This window comes from Glycine soja, unplaced genomic scaffold (genome assembly GCF_004193775.1).
Source record: "Glycine soja cultivar W05 unplaced genomic scaffold, ASM419377v2 tig00019702_1_pilon, whole genome shotgun sequence".
Taxonomy (NCBI): domain Eukaryota; kingdom Viridiplantae; phylum Streptophyta; class Magnoliopsida; order Fabales; family Fabaceae; genus Glycine; species Glycine soja.
Window position 1 is genome coordinate 29,719 of NW_021143737.1, and position 16,702 is coordinate 46,420.

The window sequence follows — 16,702 nt, forward strand, 5'->3', positions numbered from 1 at the left end:
TCTGTACCTTAATTGTTTAATTAATATCCAAATTTCATTATGTATTTAGTGTAATAGACAAAAAGGAAGTACTGAGTGCGGCTATTATGTCATGCACTGGATGTCGACCACCATTTTAGGAAGTTTCAAGAATAACTGGGAAGTGGTACATTTATTTCAAACAAATTCGATTTTTTTATAATTTGTATTACATTATTAACTTATTATCATTTATTTCATGATGCAGTATATTAACGATCCTAGATCATTGGAGCCAGAGAGACTAAAGGCACTGCGGATCCAGTGGGCACATTATTATCTCCGAGTTAGAGCTGAGAGCTAGGATTTAGGGACATTAAGTTTAGCTTAGTTTACATTGGTTTAACATTTTTGACATTTCCTATGTAATTTGAAAATTGAATTCATTTGTTGATAGTTGTTCACAATAAATCAATTATTCAATGTTTATTGTGATTAAAACTGCTTGAAAGCAGAATAAAATGTTTATTTGATATGAATTGGGTCTGAAATTGCATTTTACAGGTACAATTTTGGGTTTATTGTAAAAATAGAAAGTTTATATATAAAAAAACTTGAAAACAACATCGGTTATTAACAAAAATCGATGTTAATATAATAAACAACATCAGTTATTTAGAAAAACTGATGTCAACATGCACCTTGACATCGATTTTTCAAAAAATCGATGTTGGTTATTTCTAATAACATCAATTATTTATACATAACCGATGTTAATGTACAAACGTTAACATCGGTTATTTATAAATAACTGATGTTAATATACAAACTTTAACATCTGTTATTTATAAATAACCGATGTTATATATAACTAACTACAGCAAAATAAGTGTATAGATGATGGACGTTCACATCGGTTTTCTATAGAAAACCGATGTTAATAAATTACATTAACATCGGTTTTTATAGAAAACCGATGTCAATGTTCATCATGCATACACTTATTTTCTTTAGTTCTTTGTATATAACATCGGTTATTGAGAAAACTGATGTTAGTATTTTTATGTTAACATCAAATTTTCAAAATCGATGTTAACAATAATACATTCAACATTGGTACTTTCAACATCGGTTTTAAAAACGATGTAGAATGTCGTAAATAACCGATGTTGAAAGTGTATTTTCTATTATTGTCTGATTTTAAAGCTTAAGCAAATCTTTATCTTTTCAATTTATTTTGGACCCAAACATGGTTACATAAAAGGGTTTTAACATCGATTCTAAAGGAGTTTCAATATCAGTTCTAGCTAGAACCGATGCTGAAATGCCCATCATTGAAAATAGGCATTTTCAACATCAATTTTAAAATCGTCGTTAAAAATCTCTTTTTACATCGGTTCTAGCCAAAACCGATATAGAAGGCCAACATTATGTATTGTAAAGCATTTTCTACATCGGTTCTGAAAAGATATAGAAAGTGCCTTTACAATATCAGTTCGATGTTGAATATGCTTACAACTCGGTTTTGGTCAAAATCGATATATAAAGTGTCTTTATAACGTCGGTTTTGATATTGTAAAAACACTTTCTACATCGGTTTTAGACCAACTGATGTTGTTTTTTGAATTTTTTTAATATTTTGTCTATTTTTACAATGAACCAACTACAACCAATTTATAAAAGATATATTAATTTTAAATTAAAATATTTAAAAATATTATTTTCATTACAATAACACATTACTTACAATCTCATAATAATGATTCCACGGTTAGCATCAGAAAAGTATATTTTGGAAAAGTATAAACACAAACAAATACTTTTTGTATTTAATCATCAAAACAACTTTTATCTAGCTAAGATGCAAAACATTCTATTATGAAAAAGATATTAAAAAATAAAAAAAGCTTTCAAGATAGATTTTTAAATGATGTTATGGTTAGCATTAGATCTATAAGGCCATAACAAAATATTAAGATGAAAAATAAAATAGTTTCCATGCGAAGCAAAATTTCATTGAATCCTATATGAAGTTGCATTAAAAGCATCATTTATATTTTTCATTCCAAGGCCAACACCTTCCAATGACTTACACTAAGATATCATATCCTCACAGTCACTATAAATATTTAAAAGAAAAAAGAAAAGAAATAGAAAAGATATTCACCAAAGCATATGTAATATGCTTTCTCTCTCCACCAAGAACACACTTTAGAACCTCTGCTTTGTATTCTGGACCACCACCTTTTAAGCTTGCAAGGATATGTTTTTGAGGGTTCTGAGCATGACAATAGCACTCCTCCAAAGTTAAAAAAAAATAAAAAAAATAAGAAAAACAATTCTCCCATAGCTCAATCAAATCTGTAAGATAAACCAAAAAACAAAATAAAACATAAAACTATTTATTTATAAGCAAAACCATATACTAAAAAACCTTACCTACAAGAGAAGAAAAGATAATTTGGGAGAAGGAAGGACAAATATATTATATGAAGAGATTATTGGAAATATAAAGCATTCAGATTTCCAACATGAGTACATTATCTCACATGGATGACCTTATTGGCTCATTCTCAACTTACTTGGTACTAGCTAACTGGTTGCAAATAAGTTTGATAACAACAACCATATTGGTGAGGGCAGGTTTGACCTTGGTGTATTTGCGTGTCATAAGGCCACAATCTGGGTTGACCCAGAGAATGTTGCTTTCAAGAACTACAAGCATCTTGTTGATCCTATCAACAATTTCTTCTGTGGGGGGAATCCTGGGTGAATGAATATCATAAATGCCAGCACGATATTTCACTCCCTCACAGATGACCAAAAGTAAATTCTCGTCTGATCTGGAGTTCTCAATGGTGATCACATCAACATCCATGTTTATGATTGAGTGAATGATGTCATTGAAGTTGGAGTAGCACATGTGAGTGTGAATTTGTGAAATATCACAATATATTAATATTAATACATAAGATTGAGTAATCATTTGTAAAGATTGGAACATGAGAAGTGAAGTTGATCTTGAGTAGTGTCCTCCACACCACAGTTGGTAATACTAAATGAGTGAACAAAGTTTAGATAGAAAGCCTCCTCGGACTTCCTCAGAGGTAAACCTTCTCTTAGAGCAGCCTCATCAATTTGGATGACAGTAATATCAGCTTTTTCAAGATCCTAAACCTCATCCTTGATAGCCAAAGCAATTTGTAGCATGTTTTAAATCTAATAACAAATAATGTTTAATCAACAAAAATTAATAAATAAAAATAAATTTAAGGCAATGAAAAAAAAGCCTTTTTTTTTCAATTCTTGGAATTACTTTCAATTCCAACAAAGTAGAATGTAGGTCTATGTTAAAAGCATCATGCATCATCTCATGTTAATGGACTATTCCATTAGTATAGAAAATAGATTTACACTGTATGTATATCATGTTGTTAACTAATATAGAGGCAATCCTAATCCTAATGCTTAACATTATTTTTCTGTTAGTATATGACATTTTTTTTATTGATGTAGCTTAGAAAACTTTCTGTTTCAATAAGTATTCAAGAAGTTATACTAAGTACAAGCTTTACATAATGTACATTTTCAATACTATTAGTTACTTAATGTTTTGATATTGCATTTAATTTTCTCATTTAATGTAATATAATTCAACTTACACATAGGATGGCATGAAATTCCTCCAAGTCATGAGGATCAGAGACATTGTAAGTGTTCTTGTTGGCACCCAAAATCTCTATGCCTGCATCTTGAACGTACTGTTTGCATAAAAAAAATTAGAAACTGATAACTAGAAAAAACAAAAAAAGTATAAGCGCCAGATTAACTAAGATGCAAAAAGAAAATGATTGGAAAAGATGAAGTATGAGCATTATAATAGTGCAAATTTACAACTCTAGCATGCCACGTTTGATTTCCCTAACAGATATGATTTCATACCTTTAATTGATACTTTTTCTGTGTGAAAGGCCAAAGACCCTAAAATGATGACATTTCAGATGTTAGAAAAGTATCTTTATCGATAAACAAAAGGCTAAAAGTTGTGTATCAGTAGTTGGTTCCAGATGATTTGAACAGAGAAAATGAGCAACAATTTTGAAAGAGCTAATAGAGGTTAGAGTGTCTATTGATATCGTTTAGATGCTAAAACAAGATCAGAATAATACATCAAACTGATAATATAATGTGCAAATTGAAACAAAGCTCCAAGAAATGTATATGAAACATTGTATTTAAAAAGTAGGAAAGAGTTATGTAATGGGATGTGTGCTTTTAAAGATACATATATTTTTATAGCTCATCCAAGCTGTTGTTGGCTTGAATGTTGTCCTACTTGTGGCAATTTTAGCCAAGCACAAATAGTTTGCCTTAACCTATAAGATAGCAAATCACTTTTGTCATACTAACATGAACCACAAAATCTAACAAGTTATTAGCACAAAAAATTATGAAAAGATGGTTGAGTAATCTCCGAATGCAACTTTTAGCTCATGCACACGAACGACACAAGCATAAATAGTTTGTCTAAACCTATAAGAAAGTAAATCACTTGGTCTGGCAACATGTATCACAAAATCTAATCAGTTATTAGCAGAGAAAATTATGAAAAGATGGGTGAGTAATCTCCAAATGAAACTTTTAGCTTATGCACACAAACTTATCAAGTTTAAAGTAAACTTATGGCAGAAGTAGAGGCATGCTGCCACACAAACTTTTGAATTATTGTTAAAACATTTAGAAGAAAGGAAACACATGGTTTGGTGGTTGTTGAACATTATTGATTGCCATTTGTTGATACGTTCCACATTTAAATTTATGCGCTCAGTATGTAATATGTGAATGAATTCTAATGATTTAACTAATGGCAGTTTTCAACTTTGTTTTATCCCGGATAAACTAGTCCCACATTTTCATGTTCATAAATCTATGGCGTGATGTTCAAAAGACAAAAGAAGTTGGAAATTTACATGTTTGGTATATGGAGCAAACCGTTTGCACAAGCACCTATAATGCCAAAAAAATGGGAATAAGTTATGGTGGGTCTATTTGATAATGTTTTTAAATTCAACTATATGATTCTCAATCTAATTCTTTCGCCCTTGCACAAACAAATGCATTTTCTGTGATTTTGTTTTCATTCATACGGATTTATTTAAATTGTTAGTAATTGGCTAGTAGCTTACAAGCTACATTTTACAAATAGAAATACAAGAAATCAGTAGTTTCACCCTAAACTACAACTGACAAAGTAATATAGACTGAAACAAATCAGGACTATGAAACAAATCAGGACTATGAAACAAACTAAATTTAATCCTAAAAGTTACTTAACTTTTGTCCATTAATTCTTAGTATCTAATCTCAATTACTTAGGTATAGCAAGACCCCAAGTAGAGATTTTAATAAAAAGATCCAGTCTGGGTCTTGGACTGAACAAGAAGAAGAATGTAACGACCTACCTCGTTGCTACGATATCACTGTTAGTCGATGAATACGACTAACTTTTGTGTAAGAAATCTGTGAAAATTGTATCTAACTCCTCCCATTTATGGTTATTTTGTAGTGTTTGATGTGCCATCATTTTCTTCTATTTTCTAAACCCTTTTTGCACCATTTTAATTACTGATTGGTCTTAATTGTCAATTAATCAGGCAGTTTTATTATTTGGGCTCATTTAGCTAATTTGATGTTTTTAATCTAATTTCAGGAATTAATGAAACATTGGGCTTAATCCGGATTTTGGTTATGGACTTGAAGAGGGCAAATAAAGCAGCGCTCACCTTAGTTAATTTCTAATTAGGAAATTTCGCAATTTTATTTTATGTTGTTCAGTGTTTATTTCGTTTTGGGCCAGAGTATTGTAATAGGGCCCAGTGACTTTGAGTGACTCTTTTTAAATAGCAGCCCTGGGATTCGTGCAAGGCATTTTGTTATGCTATTCATTATTCAGAGCTTTTGTTTTAGGGTTTTCATTTTTCTACTTTGATACTTCTGAGTTCGTAATGCAATTTTACGTTTTCTGCTTCTAATTACAATTTCGTTCTTGCTTCTTCTTCTACTCTCATTTACGTTTCTATTCCATTTTACATTTCTGTTCGTTTATGTTTCTGTTCATTTACGTTTCTGCTTCATGTTTCAATTGCGTTTTCTGTTTGAATCCATGGAAGGCTAGATTTTCTGGTGTTGTTTCCTTTTGAGGATGAAGCCCAACTCTCTTTGAGGTTTCGCTTGTAATGTGGTTTCCTGGCCGTTTTCCCATCACCAGTTATCCCAAATTCGTGAATATTAATCAGTGCACGCTTCGTGTTCGATTAATTGCCTCTGAGCCTAACTTGCATTCATGCTTAATGGACGAAGGGCTAACTGGTGTATGTGGTGCCTAATCATGTATTGAAAACCCTAAGTTGATTTTCGCTTAGTAAATTGAAATAGGGTTGGATTAAGTGGTTGACTGTTAGGGACGAATTCTCCATAACCCAGGATAAGAGAATGGCTTCTGAATCAGAGGAAACAACCCATTTTTAATATTAGTAGTTTCGTATTCCAGTTTACTTGTTCTGCTCTTTAATCACAAAACAAACAAACCCCCCCCCCCCAATCGTTACTGTTACTGTTACTGCAAGTATATTATGAACATTTGGTTTGTCACTGCTCATTGGGAAACGACCTAGGATCACTTCCTAGTTACTGCATTTTCATGTTTATTTGATTCGGGTACGACCTCGATCAAATTTGGTGCCGTTGCCGAGGAGCAGTGTCCAAAGGTTCATAATAGTTAGCTAGTGTGTGTGTTTAATCCTTTCGTGTTTTATGTTTAAATTGTTAGTATTGTGTTAGTATGTGTGTTAGTGTTGTTTAGTGTCCTGGTATTTTGTTTAATGTGTGTTCTGTTTCAGTTTTCCCATTAAGCGTTTCCCCTGTTTCAGTCTTGGGTGTTTTGCTGTGAAGATTGTGCTTGCGGCAAAACAGAGTAGTAGTAGAAATCAATTAGAGACGGATTTTAGCGACCACCCATGCTGAATTATTTGAGATTTTTAGTTTTAGTAGCTAGGGTTGTTATTTTTGGCTGAATTTTTTTGTGGTAACTTCTTTTAATCCATATTTTGTGGGAAAAATAGCTAGAGCCTTTAGTTTGGTCAGATTTGAAAGTTCCAAAAAACTAGCAAATTTTGTGTTTGTCAAAACTTCAAACGGCCATAACTTTTGCTCTGGTTATCAGAATCACAATTATTATATATGCATTTGGGGTAGAAAAAACTTTCCTACACCATGGCATCCTGCCTTAGGCTGGCTAAGGTCTCCATCGTCCAAAAAAAGCGATTCTGTCAAAAGTTTTTTATTTTTCAAGTTTTATTCACTTATTTTTCTTAACTTACCATTTTTAGCTTTCATAGTTAGACTTTGATTTTTTATCTGAAATTTTTTGTGCTATCTTCTCATCATTTTATAAGGTTGCTCACAAAATTTCAAGTCATTTGGATATCATTTGAGGGTAGCTGTAGTTCAAACCTACACCTTTATTTACATGACAAGGCAACTAGTTGTGTGCATGCTGAATGTAGTGTATGACTAGAGGCAATCCATCTGACTTACAACCCTTTGATCCTGAGATAGATAGGACATTTCATAGATTAGTTAGGCATCATTTTATACCTTTTGATCATTCTGAGCATTCCATTACTGGTGAATCTGTGCATTCTGTTATTGGTGATTTTGAACATCCTGATGTTGAGCATTATAATTTTGAGCATTCTGATTCTGAGCATTCTGATTTTGCACATTCTGAGAACATGGCACAACCTCCACCCCGTGAGAGGACTCTAAGGGAAATGGCTGCACCTGATTTCACCTATGAAAGCTTGTGCATCCAATACCCTGATGAGGATGTCCCATATGTTCTTAAAACTGGACTGATTCATTTGCTTCCAAAGTTTCATGGCCTTGCAGGTGAAGACCCGCACAAACATTTGAAAGAATTTCACATTGTCTGCTCCACCATGAAACCCCCAGATGTCCAAGAGGATCACATATTTCTGAAGGCTTTTCCTCATTCATTAGAGGGAGTGGCAAAGGACTGGCTGTATTACCTTGCTCCAAGGTCCATCACGAGCTGGGATGACCTTAAGAGAGTATTCTTAGAGAAATTTTTCCCTGCTTCCAGGACCACAGCCATCAGGAAGGATATCTCAGGTATTAGACAACTCAGTGGAGAGAGCCTGCATGAGTACTGGGAGAGATTTAAGAAACTATGTGCCAGTTGCCCCCACCATCAGATTTCAGAACAGCTTCTTCTCCAATATTTTTATGAAGGACTCAGTAATATGGAGAGAAGTATGATAGATGCTGCCAGTGGTGGAGCCCTTGGAGACATGAGTCCTGCTGAAGCCAGAAATTTAATTGAGAAGATGGCTTCCAACTCCCAGCAGTTTAGCGCCAGAAATGATGCCATAGTCATTAGAGGAGTGCATGAGGTAGCTACAAACCCATTTGCATCATCCGAAACTAAGAAGCTTGAAGGCAAACTGGATGCATTGGTTAACTTGGTAACCCAGCTGGCCTTGAATCAGAAATCTGTACCTGTTGCAAGGGTCTGTGGTTTGTGCTCCTCTGCTGACCACCATACAGACCTTTGCCCTTCCATGCAGCAACCTGGAGCAATTGAGCAGCCTGAAGCTTATGTTGCAAATATTTACAATAGACCTCCTCAACCTCAGCAGCAAAATCAACCACAGCAGAACAATTATGACCTCTCCAGCAACAGATACAACCCTGGATGGAGGAATCACCCTAACCTCAGATGGTCCAGCCCTCAGCAACAACAACAGCAGCCTGCTCCTTCCCTCCAAAATGCTGCTGGCCCAAGCAGAACATACATTCCTCCACCAATCCAACAACAACAACAACCCCAGAAACAACCAGCAGTTGAGGCCCCTCCACAATCTTCCCTCGAAGAACTTGTGAGGCAAATGACTATGCAGAACATGCAGTTTCAGCAAGAGACCAGAGCCTCCATTCAGAGCTTAACCAATCAGATGGGACAATTGGCTACCCAATTGAATCAACAACAGTCCCAGAATTCTGACAAGCTGCCTTCTCAAGCTGTCCAATATCCTAAAAATGTCAGTGCCATTTCATTGAGGTCGGGAAAGCAGTGTCAAGGACCTCAAACCGTAGCACCTTCCTCATCTGCAAATGAACCTGCCAAACTTCACTCTACTTCAGAAAAAGGTGATGACAAAAATTTACCTAACAATTTCTATGCAGGTGAATCTTCTTCCACAGGTAATTCTGATTTGCAGAAGCAGCACATTCCCCCTCTTCCATTCCCTCCAAGAGCAGTTTCCAACAAAAAAATGGAAGAGGCAGAGAAAGAGATCTTGGAAACGTTTAGAAAAGTAGAGGTAAACATACCTCTGTTGGATGCAATAAAGCAAATTCCAAGATATGCCAAATTCTTGAAGGAGCTGTGCACTAATAAGCGGAAGCTTAAAGGAAGTGAACGGATTAGCATGGGCAGAAATTTCTCCGCATTGATTGGTAAATCTGTTCCTCAAATTCCTGAAAAATGCAAAGATCCAGGTACATTCAGCATACCTTGTATCATAGGCAATAGTAAGTTTGACAATGCCATGCTAGATTTAGGAGCTTCTGTTAGTGTTATGCCTCTGTCTATTTTTAATTCTCTATCTCTAGGTCCCTTGCAGTCAACTGATGTGGTAATTCATTTAGCTAATAGAAATGTTGCCTACCCTGTTGGTTTCATAGAAGATGTCTTAGTTAGAGTTGGTGAACTGATTTTCCCTGTTGATTTTTATATTTTGAATATGGAAGATGGATTTTCTCAAGGATCAGTTCCCATCATTCTAGGCAGACCCTTTATGAAAACTACTAGAACTAAGATAGATGTTTATGCAGGCACACTGTCCATGGAGTTTGGTGATATAACTGTTCATTTTAATATTCTGGATGCTATGAAATACCCATCTGAAGATCTTTCTGTATTTCGTGCTGAAATAATTGACCATGTTGTTGAGGAATACATGACTGATCTTTATTCTAATCTGCATGCCTCTCACTCTTCATGCATTGAGTCTGAAATTGTACTTGATCATATGTCTGAATTTGATGCTGAGAGTGAATCTGAGAGTGATATTGATTGCATGCCTGGTGGTGGTGTTGTACCTCTTGAGATTGATTTTATAGAGTCAGATAGGACTAACCATGTTTCAGGAAGTACACATACCTCTGACTTTCTTTATGAGGTAAAGGCTGAGAAACCATCCCCTTCTACCACTGTCCAGCCGACCACACCAGAATTGAAGCCTCTGCCATCAAATTTAAAATACGCTTACTTGGATGATAGCAAGAGTTTTCCAGTGATTATATCTGCCTCCCTTGCTGATGAGCAACAGGAGAAGTTGTTGTCAGTTCTCAAGAAGCATAAGAAGGCTATAGGCTGGACCCTGGCGGACATTCCTGGTATTAGCCCATCCACATGTATGCATCGAATAAATTTAGAGGATGGAGCTAAACCAGTAAGACAGCCACAGAGAAGACTCAACCCGGTGATTCTTGATGTAGTGAAGAAGGAGATAACCAAGCTTTTGCAAGCTGGAATCATTTATCCTATCTCCGACAGCCAATGGGTGAGTCCCGTCCAGGTAGTCCCGAAGAAGACCGGCCTCACAGTGATAAAAAACGAGAAGGAGGAGCTAATTCCTACTCGTGTGCAGAACAGTTGGAGAGTCTGCATTGACTATAGGAGGCTGAACCAGGTTACCAAAAAGGACCATTTTCCCCTGCCATTCATTGACCAGATGCTTGAACGCCTGGCAGGTAAATCCCACTACTGTTTCCTTGATGGTTTTTCTGGTTATATGCAAATTACTATTGCTCCTGAGGATCAGGAAAAGACCACATTCACCTGCCCCTTCGGCACTTTTGCCTATAGGAGGATGCCTTTCGGCCTGTGCAATGCCCCTGGTACCTTCCAGCGGTGCATGATTAGTATTTTCAGTGATTTTTTAGAAAAATGCATAGAGGTGTTCATGGATGATTTCACTGTATATGGATCCTCTTTTGATGGTTGTTTGAATAGTTTGGAAAAAGTTTTGAATAGATGCATTGAAACTAACCTTGTTCTAAATTTTGAAAAATGTCATTTTATGGTTGAGCAAGGTATAGTTTTAGGCCACATTATTTCCAATAAGGGTATTGAAGTAGATCCTGCAAAAATTTCTGTTATTTCACAATTGCCTTACCCCTCTTGTGTGCGAGAGGTGCGATCTTTTCTTGGTCATGCAGGATTCTACAGGCGCTTTATAAGGGATTTTAGCAAAGTAGCCCTTCCATTGTCCAACTTGTTGCAAAAGGAGGTGGAGTTTGACTTTAATGACAGATGCAAAGAGGCTTTTGATTGCCTCAAAAGAGCGCTGACTACCACCCCCATCATCCAGGCACCCGACTGGACAGCCCCTTTTGAGCTTATGTGTGATGCATCAAATTATGCATTGGGGGCTGTCCTTGCTCAGAAAATTGATAAATTGCCCAGGGTGATATATTATGCTTCTAGGACTTTAGATGCTGCCCAAGCGAATTATACTACTACTGAGAAAGAGCTTCTAGCCATAGTTTTTGCTCTTGAAAAATTTCGATCTTATTTGCTTGGTACCCGCATTATTGTTTACACTGACCATGCAGCTCTAAAGTACTTGTTGAAGAAGGCTGATTCGAAGCCTAGGTTGATCCGATGGATGCTCTGGCTCCAAGAGTTTGACTTGGAGATCCGTGATAGGAGCGGAGCACAAACTCTAGTTGCTGATCATTTGAGTCGGATCGAACGTGTATCTGATGCAGATTCACCTATTCGGGATGATTTCCCGGATGATCATTTGTATATATTGTATAGTATTTCTGACTCTCTTTCTACTCCCTAGTTTGCTAATATTGTCAATTATTTAGTTGCTTCTGTTTTTCCTCCCTTAGCATCTAAAGCCCAAAAAGATAAAATTAAAAGTGATGCTAAGCATTTTATTTAGGATGACCCCTACTTGTGGAAATTGTGCAGTGATCAGGTCATTAGACGGTGCATTCCAGATCATGAGACTGACTCAGTCCTGCAGTTCTGTCGTTCTTCCGCACCGGGAGGTCATCTGGGTGTTCAAAGGACAGCTCGCAAAGTGCTTGATTGTGGTTTTTATTGGCCCACCATCTTTAAAGATGCGTGGAAGATCTGCAGCACTTGTGAGCAGTGTCAGAGAGCAGGAAATACACTTACATGGCGACAACAAATGCCTCAGCAACCTATGCTATTCTGTGAGGTGTTTGATGTCTGGGGTATAGATTTCATGGGTCCTTTTCCTGTCTCTTTTGGTTATGTTTACATTCTCCTTGCAGTTGACTATGTTTCAAAATGGGTGGAAGCCAAGCCCACTAGAACTAATGATGCTAAAGTTGTCACAGACTTTGTCAGGTCTAATCTGTTTTGCAGGTTTGGAGTACCTAAAGAAATTGTTAGTGATCAAGGAACCCATTTTTGCAACAGGACAATGCATGCCCTGCTTAAAAAGTACGGGGTGGTACATAGGGTATCCACACCATACCACCCCCAGACTAATGGACAGGCAGAAATTTCTAACAGGGAAATCAAGAGAATTCTAGAGAAGATTGTGCAGCCAAGCAGGAAATCTCTGGGCACATCAGACTACCTACAAAGCACCCATAGGAATGTCTCCTTATCGGGTTGTCTTTGGAAAGGCATGTCATCTTCCAGTGGAAGTTGAGCACAAAGCATACTGGGCAGTGAAGACTTGCAACTTCTCTATGGATCAAGCTAGCGACGAAAGGAAGTTGCAACTGAGTGAGTTAGATGAAATCCGCCTTGAAGCCTACGAGAATGCCAAGTTCTACAAAGAAAAGACCAAGAAGTTCCATGATAGTATGATAGTTAAAAAAGACTTCATGGTTGGGCAAAAAGTGTTATTGTATAATTCTAGGCTTGGACTCATGAGTGGTAAGTTGAGGTCTTAGTGGATTGGTCCTTTTGTTGTTACTAATGTTTTTCCTTATGGTACAGTTGAGATCAAAAGCGACTCCACAAACAAGAGCTTCAAGGTCAACAAACATCGACTTAAGCCATTCCTCACGAACCCTTCTTTAGTGGACGTAGTGGTGGAAGAGACTTCCTTACTCCACCCTACTCTTCCTCCACCATGACTTAGGGAGTTTTTCTTTTCCTATCTCCTTCTTTGCTTTTATTACACTTGTCCGATTCTCTTTGATGATTTAATTGTTTTTAATCTTTTAATTGTGCTACATTGAGGACAATGTGTTGTTTAAGTATGGGGGGAGTGTTCTTTGGTTTTGCTAGTTTTGTTGGTTTTGTTAATTTGTTAGTTGTGTTAATTTGTTAATGTTGTTAGTTTCGTCGGATTTTCAGTTTAATATTTTGGGTCAATTTTGTGTGCACGTACGAATTTGCATGTTTTTCTTTGAATTATAGGATATGTTCAAGAAATGGGTAATTGTTTTGAAAATAAAAGTTCTTGACATTTTGTGACTTGAAATCCTTGATTCTTCTCTACATGTCATGATAGTTTTGAAAGCTCAAATTGAAAGTGATGAGTTTACCTTTGTGAGAATTTGAGCCATCCATCATCATAATCATTTGGTGTGTTTTGCCCCATTGATTGCTTGCACAATAGCCTTGGCTTGATTCTTGTTGATGCGTCCTAATTTACATGCATATTTGGAAATGATTGAGGCAATTTTGTTCTTATAAGCTTCTAGCCAAATGGACTTACCTTAAATTATTTCCTTTGATAGCCCTTTTGAGCCTTGTTTCCCTTTCCTTGTTTTGAAGCTCACTACAAGCCTTAAGTGAAAAACCATGATATCACCATATCCTTAAGGAATTTTGGAGCTTTGGAATTGTTTTGGGAATAAGTGTGGGGGGTTTTTGTTTCATTGGACAACTTGTTTTGTTGACTATGCTTCATGATGTATTTGGGGCCATACTTGATGTACATTGTATATTGGTTAAATGTTGGACATGCTGAATGAAATGTTGTTTCTCAAAGGCTATAGAGTCAAAAAAAAAAGAGAAAAAAAAAAAGAAAAGCAATAAAGTTGAGTGAATAAGATCTTAAATGGCATAAGAATGATGAAACTCTTGGTTCTACTCTTCATGTTTAAATTTTATCTTTACTTCTTTTTATTTTCTTATTTTTTTTAGTATGCACTTATTCCCCATTGCTCCTCTATTCCTTTGGGATTTAGCTACTTATTCCATATTTCTCCATACCTTGTCCTTGGCCCCATTACAACCTCAAAAGACCTTTTGATCCTCATGTGCTTGTGTTTGTGGGTTGATTGTCAATTTTAGAATGTTGCCAAGTTTATGTGGTGTTTGCTTTCATCGGTGCTTTGAGGGTAAATAGTAGCCTAGACACTTGAGAGATAGAGTGTATATCTTGTGAGGCTTTATCACTTTTCATTCTTGAGCTGATTAACTATTTTGCCATGATTGGGTTGCTTGGATGATTTTCATGAATGTCTTGACTTTTTGGATCTCCTTATGTTAGATGTTACTCATTCCTCTCATTCCTTGATGTTCATTGAGAAATATGTGAATGTTTTTGTCTGTCTCTCTTTGATATCCTTGGATTTGGTTTTTTGTTTCATTTTGCCTAGGAGTGCAAAAGGCTAAGTATGGGGGGTTTTGATGTGCCATCATTTTCTTCTATTTTCTAAACCCTTTTTGCACCATTTTAATTACTGATTGGTCTTAATTGTCAATTAATCAGGCAGTTTTATTATTTGGGCTCATTTAGCTAATTTGATGTTTTTAATCTAATTTCAGGAATTAATGAAACATTGGGCATAATCCGGATTTTGGTTATGGACTTGAAGAGGGCAAATAAAGCAGCGCTCACCTTAGTTAATTTCTAATTAGGAAATTTCGCAATTTTATTTTATGTTGTTCTGTGTTTATTTCGTTATGGGCCAGAGTATTGTAATAGGGCCCAGTGACTTTGAGTGACTCTTTTTAAATAGCAGCCTTGGGATTCGTGCAAGGCATTCTGTTATGCTATTCATTATTCAGAGCTTTTGTTTTAGGGTTTTCGTTTTTCTGCTTTGATGCTTCTGAGTTCGTAATGCAATTTTACGTTTTCTGCTTCTAATTACAATTTCGTTCTTGCTTCTTCTTCTACTCTCATTTACGTTTCTGTTCCATTTTACATTTCTGTTCGTTTACGTTTCTGTTCATTTACGTTTCTGCTTCATGTTTCAATTGCGTTTTCTGTTTGAATCCATGGAAGGCTAGATTTTCTGGTGTTGTTTCCTTTTGAGGACGAAGCCCAACTCTCTTTGAGGTTTCGCTTGTAATGTGGTTTCCTGGAAGTTTTCCCTTCACCAGTTATCCCAAATTCGTGAATATTAATCAGTGCACGCTTCGTGTTCGATTAATTGCCTCTGAGCCTAACTTGCGTTCATGCTTAATGGACGAAGGGCTAACTGGTGTATGTGGTGCCTAATCACGTATTGAAAACCCTAAGTTGATTTTCGCTTAGTAAATTGAAATAGGGTTGGATTAAGTGGTTGACTGTTAGGGACGAATTCTCCATAACCTAGGATAAGAGAATGGCTTCTGAATCAGAGGAAACAACCCGTTTTTAATATTAGTAGTTTCGTATTCCAGTTTACTTGTTCTGCTCTTTAATCACAAAACAAACAAACCCCCCCCTAATCGTTACTGTTACTGTTACTGCAAGTATATTATGAACATTTGGTTTGTCACTGCTCGTTGGGAAACGACCTAGGATCACTTCCTAGTTACCGTATTTTCATGTTTATTTGATTCGGGTACGGCCTCGATCAGTGTTGTAATTACTTTTTGTTAAAGATAGGTAATAAATACTTAGTACTCCCATTTTGTGTATTTAATAATCATTTCCTCTCAATTTCAGGTTAATTAGGCAAGTTTGTGAGGTGCTAATTTTCATCTGCTCGCTAAGCCAACCTGCCAGCTCAGCGAGCCATCCGCTGAGCGCAACACTCCTTTGGCTGAGCGAGAGGAAGAATTTGGAAGAAAGATGAGTTGTGCATGTTCGTTGAGCGAGTGTTCCTCCTGCTAAGCACACCGCTTGAGTTCATCCGTTGACCGAGAAGACGCGTGCTAAGCCGAAATTCACTAATGCGCGCTAAGCGGTACAGATTTGTGCTAAGCGCACAAGCACCAACAAAGCCACCTATTTAAGCATGAAATCAGAAATGGAGAAGGGAGTTTGGGCAATTCTCGAAGCTTTTGCATGTTTAGAGAGAGAAAGGTCCAAGTTCCAGAGAGTTTTGAGAGCTTTTGTTGTGCGTAGACTGGTAGAGAACTAAGCAGGAAGAGGAAGCCATCCTGAGAGCATGAGCTGAGTCTGGGAGTAATTGTGAGGTTCTAGAGGTGGAGGAGACATCCCCACTACTTGTATTTCTTCAATCCTTCATTTTTCTCTTCTCTTTGTTGTAAAGGAAGCTTCCCAGATATCGAGAGCTAAATCCTCTGTTGGTTCTTCCTTGTAGGTACTTGATGTAAATACCTATATATCTATTTAATGATGTTTTATGTGTTCTCTATGCTATCAGTACGTCATTTCAGTGTGCTATTTCCTTGATCACGTAGATGCATGCTTTGTTAGGATCATTCAACAGTGGAAACTGGTCTGATTCTTAGAACTTGATAGGACAGGGCTAG

At 36.5% G+C, this 16,702-nt stretch overlaps 1 protein-coding gene and 1 non-coding gene across 2 annotated transcripts; both read right to left on the reverse strand.

Annotated features, from left to right (window-relative positions):
• Positions 1 to 2,309: 2,309 nt before the first annotated feature.
• Positions 2,310 to 2,836, reverse strand: LOC114404327 (5-methyltetrahydropteroyltriglutamate--homocysteine methyltransferase 2-like). Its single transcript, XM_028367327.1, has 2 exons — positions 2,541 to 2,836; positions 2,310 to 2,319 (listed from the first exon to the last, which is right to left on the reverse strand). Exons 1-2 carry the CDS (start codon positions 2,834 to 2,836, stop codon positions 2,310 to 2,312), a joined length of 306 nt encoding a protein of 101 aa, XP_028223128.1.
• A 5,293-nt stretch (positions 2,837 to 8,129) lies between these two features.
• LOC114404328 lies at positions 8,130 to 8,236 on the reverse strand. The gene has a single exon (XR_003664924.1). It is a non-coding gene; the product is annotated as a small nucleolar RNA R71 (small nucleolar RNA).
• Positions 8,237 to 16,702: the final 8,466 nt, after the last annotated feature.

Bases quoted from the DNA above. Each gene is read 5' to 3' on its own strand.
- LOC114404327 (XM_028367327.1), bottom strand. From the start codon at position 2,836: ATGGATGTTGATGTGATCACCATTGAGAACTCCAGATCAGACGAGAAT.